We start from the raw sequence: 7,975 nt of genomic DNA, 5'->3' as shown, positions 1-7,975 counted from the left end.
TGTCACGGGTTGCTTCCTGGGGGTGGAGGCCTGGTCGAGGACCGGCCCGCGGGGACACTAAAGCCCCGAAATCATCTCAAGATAACCTCAAGATTGAAGAGGTGTTCAGGAGAAAAATGCCCATTCTTTATAAACAAACGTTATCAAATTCATCACAGTGTAATTATATTATTATATTTAGTTAATATTTATGTATAAAACGCATTTTCATTTATTTCTTGCTTATTGGAAGATTAATATTTTTGAATATGTGAAGGGAATAGATTGTACATTTGGATGGAAATGCAATTGACATGAACAAGTAACATATAGTCTGTAAAGCCATTGCAGTAAACAGTTTACATTAATGGGTGCAGGAGAGAGAGAAAGTTTTCCTTCACTGCTGTAACGGATGTTTCGTCATGTGTATCTTGGATAAAACCACATATTTTATTTCTTGAATCTAATGCTCTATTATTACTACAATCTCACCTGCAAGAATGTAGGAGGTGGCTGAGAATCTGGTTATATTGAAATTTATATATTAACATGCTTAGGTATATATATATATATATATATATATATATATATATATATATATATATATATATATATATATATATATATATATATATATATATATGTGTGTGTGTGTGTGTGTGTGTGTGTGTGTGTGTGTGTGTGTGTGTGTGTGTGTGTGTGTGTGTGTGTGTGTGTGTGTGTGTGTGTGGCTCTACACAGCCACCCTAGAGTATATAGAGGGCTACATACAGATCAAAGGCTACATATGTGGCACTATTATCTCCAACTCGCTGGATGATTGGCTATTCGCAGGTGTTTGATTAGTAGCCAATCTCGGTCAATTTTGGAAGGACTATGAGGCTATCTTCAGGAGCACGGGATGGATGGGGAATTTGTAAATGTCCAGGTACATTAACCTAATTGATCAGGATACCTGATCAACCAGGCTGTGATTCTTGCGCCAGGCTGCGAGCAGCTGCGTCCAAGAGCCTGGTTGATCAGACCACCAACTAAGAGGTCTGGTCAGAGACCGGGCCGCGGGGACCGAAATCAAGAACAAGTTGTTAAACGGTGCGCGTTAAAAATTGAATAATTAAACTCTAGGGACATCACTCTCCGCGTTTCACTTACTAAATAACGACAAGTTGGGCCACTTCTTGAGGTTATCTTGAGATGATTTCGGGGCTTTAGTGTCCCCGCGGCCCGGTCCTCGACCAGGCCTCTAATCCCAGGAATCAGCCCGTGACAGCTGACTAACACCCAGGTACCTATTTTACTACTAGGTAACAGGGGTATAGGGTGAAAGAAACTGCCCATTGTTTCTCGCCGGCGCCATTGATCGAACCCGGGACCTCAGGATCACAAGTCCAGCGTGCTGTCCGCTCGGCCGACCGGCTCCTTAGCTATATTTACAATGAACCAAAGCAATGGGAAGCTGGGTATTTATTTGATTTACATTACATTAGGGGCCTCGAAGCCTGGTGGATAGCGCGCAGGACTCGTAATTCTGTGGCGCGGGTTCGATTCCCGCACGAGGCAGAAACAAATGGGCAAAGTTTCTTTCACCCTGAATGCCCCTGTTACCTAGCAGTAAATAGGTACCTAGGAGTTAGTCAGCTGTCACGGGCTGCTTCCTGGGGGTGGAGGCCTGGTCAAGGACCGGGCCGCGGGGACACTAAAGCCCCGAAATCAACTCAAGATAACCTCAAGATATAGCTTTATGTGTAAATTCTAACATATTTGTTTTAACGCAATGAAAAAAAAAATAATACAAATATTTTTAGTTATATTCTGTAAAGAGAATTTAAATGCTTTGATTTACTTGATTCATCAGAGATTCGAACTTGGTCCCCAGAAGTACGCGACGGTTTTCCTACCAACCAGGTCACGGTTGGCCCCAATAAGGAAGGATCACAGAGGATCGTAATATTTTCAACCACTTGGGGGTGGACGGTAGACCGACGGTCTCGCTTCATGCAGGTCGGCGTTCAATCCCCGACCGTCCACAAGTGGTTGGGGCACCATTCCTGTCCCATCCCATCCCAAATCCTTATCCTGATCCCTTCCAAGTGCAGTATAGTAGTATTAGCTAGGCGCTTTCCCTACATAGTTCATTTATTCATTTATTCTCAATTTATAGCTCCTATTTCTAGTTCTTAATGATCCAAGTAAAAGTTAATCGAATCCATTATAAGTCGGATACTCAAACTATCATACACTATCATATTTTGTCGCATACAAAACTACAGCGAACAAGTTTTTAAATATATACAAAATAAAACAGTGCCATCTTCTTGAGATTATCTTGAGATGATTTCGGGGCTTTAGTGTCCCCGCGGCTCGGTCCTCGACCAGGCCTCCACCCCCAGGAAGCAGCCCGTGACAGCTGACTAACTCCCAGGTACCTATTTACTGCTAGGTAACAGGGGCATTCAGGGTGAAAGAAACTTTGCCCATTTGTTTCTGCCTCGTGCGGGAATCGAACCCGCGCCACAGAATTACGAATCCTGCGCGCTATCCACCAGGCTACGAGGCCCCCCTGGTGGGGGGGGGGGGGCAGTATTACAGTATTTTCGCTAGAGTAAATCTGGATTTCCCAAGAGAATACGTTGGTATGTTTCACTTGACGTGTCATCGTGAGGAATATCAACCATAAAGATATTTATGCTCTTAGCTGAAAGTTAAAGAGTGTAGTAGTAATATTATTAAATTTAACATATAAGAGAATTAAAAAAGTGTTGAACACAAAAGAGAATTAATAACGTATTGATCATGCAAGATAATTAATAAAGTATTTATCATAAAAGTGAATTAATAAAGTGATGAGCATTAAAGATAAATTATTATGCACTGATCATATCAGAGTATTAATAAAGAATTGAACATACTGGACCAAAAGTGGATCTCGCGTTAGACGTGATTAATATAAATAACAATAAATGATTATTTTATATATAATGTAGATATTTTATCTGTCTAAACATTTCTGTAAACAAGGCTTCCTTATACTTATTCCTAGTTCAAAGACACAAACTCGTAAAAAGTTACTATATATTTATAATAAAACACATGACCCTCAATGAATGAAACTTTCAAATCTCAGATAAATTCAACCCACATATTCTTTGAAGCTATTCAAGGAAAATACACGATGTATTAAAATTTTTGTCGCGTGAATTGGAATGGTGAATCTTTGAGTCCGACGGAATCACTGAAATTGAAAAAAATTCTCTCTAGCATGCAGTGAAATTTTTTTTATTCAACAGTGTTGGATCATAAATTAGTTGAATAGACTTGTTCCAATTAAACAACCAGTTTTTTCAGGCTCATGTTTACTTGTTTATTGCGTTACCACCGCGATATATATATATATATATATATATATATATATATATATATATATATATATATATATATATATATATATTGCGGTGGAAACGGTACTGTGTACATTTGGAAGTACTGTGCATATTCACTGTACACATACAGTAGCCAGGTTGCAGCCCAACCTTATACTTTAAGAACAGTCTCGGGATCCCCAACATTGCCATTCTTATTCCACGAATCTAATGACGAAATAGTTACCTTGGAAGAACGTAAATCTTTCGTCGCAGTGAAGGTATTTTCCTCAGTTGCTGGGTTACGGTCATGTTCTGTCTTGGGAAGTGTCGTTCATGGCGATAGATAGGAACCAACCCATCAACACTATTGGCTCCACCTGACATACTGTCTATTAACTTTTGCAAGGTGTTTCTGATAGACCCAGTCTGTTCCAGGTGGCTATAATACGTGAGCTCTCTTGCTAGCTTATATCACGACGATATCCTCTTGCTGTATATATATATATATATATATATATATATATATATATATATATATATATATATATATATATATATATATATATATATATATGACAATGTCAGACCACGGAGGGAAATGAAACAGGAATTTCCTTAAGTACTTTCGTATATTAAATACATCTTCAGAAGGAATGTACTGTGAAGATGATTCCTTCTGAAGATGTATTTAATATACGAAAGTACTTAAGGAAATTCCTGTTTCATTTCCCTCCGTGGTCTGACATTGTCACATTCTTAATCACGTGTTTATTTTCGTGATATACACACACACACACACATATATATATATATATATATATATATATATATATATATATATATATATATATATATATATATATATATAGAATGCACTTCTGAGCCTACTATGCAAGTTCCGATTTGCCTAATAAGCCAAGTTTTCATGAATTAATGTTTTTTTGACTACCTAACCTACATAACATAACCTAACCTAACTTTTTCGGCTACCTAATCTAACCTAACGTATAAAGATAGGTTAGGTTAGGTTAGGTAGGGTTGGTTAGGTTCGGTCATATATCTACGTTAATTTTAACTCCAATAAAAAAAAATTTAAATCATACATAATGAAATGGGTAGCTTTATCATTTTATATGAAACAAATTAGAGAAAATATATTAATTCAGGAAAACTTGGCTTATTAGGCAAATCGGGCCTTGCATAGCAGGCTGAGAAGTGCATTCTGGCTACTAGGTACGACATATATATACATACAAGGAATACGGCCATATGTTCATTTTAAAATAAATTAATATGTGCTTCTTACAAGGAAGTGGGACATATATGTATATATATTCTAGCCATGTGATGAGAATATATGTCTTATACATGTAACAGGAATATTCCGAATTTTGTTCTTAGTCATTATACATATAATATACATATTAAAATTGCCATCTCAATTAATCCAAAGAATCCTATCTATTTCTTATTTGCATTCTTCATTCCTATATTTCAATCTCTGCGTTCTTCATTCTATCCTTTCCCCCTCTCGTCCTTAACTTATTATTCTTCTTCTCATTCATTTCATCTTCTTTCCATCATTCCATCTTTATTCCTACCTTTATTGCTTCCTTATTCTTACCTTTATTGCTTCCTTATTCTTACCTTTATTGCTTCCTTATTCCTACCTTTATTGCTTCCTTATTCCTACCTTTATTGCTTCCTTATTCCTACCTTTATTGCTTCCTTATTCCTACCTTTATTGCTTCCTTATTTCTACCTTTATTGCTTCCTTATTTCTACCTTTATTGCTTCCTTATTTATCCGTTTATTTCTTCCTTACTTCCCTCTTGTTTTCTTCCTTATTCCTCCTTTCGTTATTCCTAACCTGTCTATGCATTCCATCCATACATTTTCATTTTATTTATTAATTATTCTTGCCTTAATTCCATCTTTACTCCCTTAATTCCTTGCCCCTTCTTCCCTTCAGCCTGACGTGAAGACAAGGCCAGGGAGACGGCCTAACTCTCTCTCTCTCTCTCTCTCTGTCTCTCTCTCTCTCTCTCTCTCTCTCTCTCTGTCTCTCTCTCTTTCTCTCTCTCTCTCTCTCTCTCTCTGTTTCTCTCTCTCTTTCTCTGTCTGTCTGTCTGTCTGTCTGTCTGTCTGTCTGTCTCTCTCTCTCTAGCGCTCACGCTCTCACGCTCTCTCTCTCTCTCTCTCTCTCTCTCTCTCTCTCTCTCTCTCTCTCTCTCTCTCTCTCTCTCTCTCTCTCTCTCTCTCTCTCTCTCTCTCTCTCTATGAGACTATTCTTTCTTTGTCTTTCACTCTCTCTCTTCTTTTCTCTATGTGTTTTCCCTCTTTCTCCTTTCCCATATTACTTCTCCCCTTCCTTGCACTCACAAAATACTCATCATCTTAACCCTTCCTCCTCCACAGGAGCTGAAGGCGGCAGTTTAACAATAACTCACATTTACCGCCGCTAAAAAATTATATAAAAATAACGCTGGAGAATTTAAGGAAGAATTAAGTGCCTGTAAATCACGCAGAAGTTATAAATAATTAGTTAGTGTGAGTTGATTATAACTCACAACTGTTATAGTGTTTCTGGCACGGCCGGAGCGGCTGCCACGTGTGTAGGACACGGAGGGCGGGACCTGGTGGATCACAACCTGCTGGATCACAACCTGCTGGATCACAACCTGCTGGATCACAAGCTGGTGGATCACAACCTGGTGGATCACAACCTGCTGGATCACAAGCTGGTGGATCACAAGCTGGTAGATCACAATCTTGTGGATCACAAGCTGCTGGATCACAACCTGCTGGATCACAACCTGCTGGATCACAACCTGCTGGATCACAACCTGTTGGATCACAAACTGCTGGACCACAACCTGGTGGATCACAACCTGGTGGATCACAACCTGGTGGATCACAACCTGGTGGATCACAACCTGCTGGATCACAACCTGCTGGATCACAACCTGCTGGATCACAACCTGCTGGATCACAAGCTGCTGGATCACAACCTGCTGGATCACAACCTGCTGGATCACAACCTGGTGGATCACAACCTGCTGGACCACAACCTGGTGGATCACAACCTGCTGGATCACAGCCTGGTGGATCACAACCTGGTGGATCACAACCTGGTGGATCACAACCTGGTGGATCACAACCTGCTGGATCACAACCTGCTGGATCACAACCTGCTGGTTCACAAGCTGCTGGATCACAACCTGCTGGATCACAACCTGCTGGATCACAACCTGCTGGATCACAACCTGGTGGATCACAACCTGCTGGACCACAACCTGGTGGATCACAACCTGCTGGATCACAGCCTGGTGGATCACAACCTGCTGGATCACAACCTGGTGGATCACAACCTGGTGGATCACAACCTGCTGGATCACAACCTGCTGGATCACAACCTGCTGGATCACAACCTGCTGGATCACAACCTGCTGGATCACAACCTGCTGGATCACAACCTGCTGGATCACAACCTGGGGGATCACAACCTGGGGGATCACAACCTGCTGGATCACAACCTGCTGGATCACAACCTGCTGGATCACAACCTGCTGGATCACAATCTGCTGGATCACAACCTCCTGGATCACAACCTGCTGGATCACAACCTGCTGGATCACAACCTGCTGGATCACAACCTGCTGGATCACAACCTGCTGGATCACAACCTGCTGGATCACAACCTGGTGGATCACAACCTGGGGGATCACAACCTGGTGGATCACAACCTCGGGGATCACAACCTGCTGGATCACAACCTGGGGGATCACAACCTGCTGGATCACAACCTGCTGGATCACAACCTGCTGGATCACAACCTGCTGGATCACAACCTGGTGGATCACAACCTGGGGGATCACAACCTGGTGGATCACAACCTGGGGGATCACAACCTGCTGGATCACAACCTGCTGGATCACAACCTGCTGGATCACAACCTGGTGGATCACAACCTGCTGGATCACAACCTGCTGGATCACAACCTGCTGGATCACAACCTGCTGGATCACAACCTGCTGGATCACAACCTGCTGGATCACAACCTGCTGGATCACAACCTGCTGGATCACAACCTGCTGGATCACAACCTGCTGGATCACAATGCATTGAGACACAGTGCCAACCAATCAGACACAATGCCAACTAATGTGACACAGTGCCAACCAATGATACACAGTGCCAACCATTGAGACACAGTGCCAACCATTGAGACACAGTGCCAACCATTGAGACACAGTGCCAACCATTGAGACACAGTGCCAACCAATCAGACACAGTGCCAATCAGACACAGTGCCAACCAATCACACACAGCAACACAGGAGAGATGTGGGTGTACTGTGTGCCTAAAAGACTCCATAAAAGGTCTACCGTCAACCTTCACAACTATTCCTCAAGAATAAACTCCAAAAATGAAGAAACTACAAAAGCATGTATAATTTCCTTTGTCCAAAACAGCAATATCATTGCTTTTATTCCCTCCCCGAACTCAGGAAATTATGGTAAATGCTTTTTTAACATATTATGTCTGAAAGAACAGAGCAACAGAGCTCTGTTGCTCTGTTGCATCAACAAATTAAACAGCTCATGTTTTGATGAGTTGAAGAAATAAATGTA

The 7,975-nt window shown here is 41.1% G+C and overlaps 1 protein-coding gene across 1 annotated transcript; it reads left to right on the top strand.

Annotated features, from left to right (window-relative positions):
- The first annotated feature begins 4,007 nt into the window (after nucleotides 1–4,007).
- LOC138352717 (uncharacterized) lies at nucleotides 4,008–7,549 on the top strand. Its single transcript, XM_069305299.1, has 2 exons — nucleotides 4,008–4,042; nucleotides 5,923–7,549. Exons 1-2 carry the CDS (start codon nucleotides 4,008–4,010, stop codon nucleotides 7,547–7,549), a joined length of 1,662 nt encoding a protein of 553 aa, XP_069161400.1.
- The last annotated feature ends 426 nt before the right edge of the window (nucleotides 7,550–7,975 follow it).

The sequence above is a fragment of the Procambarus clarkii genome, chromosome 54 (genome assembly GCF_040958095.1).
Source record: "Procambarus clarkii isolate CNS0578487 chromosome 54, FALCON_Pclarkii_2.0, whole genome shotgun sequence".
Lineage (NCBI taxonomy): Eukaryota > Metazoa > Arthropoda > Malacostraca > Decapoda > Cambaridae > Procambarus > Procambarus clarkii.
The sequence above is the reverse complement of the archived record's forward strand: the minus strand, read 5'-3'. Positions and strand labels throughout refer to the sequence as shown.

Bases quoted from the DNA above. Each gene is read 5' to 3' on its own strand.
- LOC138352717 (XM_069305299.1), top strand. From the start codon at position 4,008: ATGATTCCTTCTGAAGATGTATTTAATATACGAAA. The intron at 4,043-5,922 runs GTACTTAAGGAA...CAACTGTTATAG, and splicing joins GATGTATTTAATATACGAAA to TGTTTCTGGCACGGCCGGAG.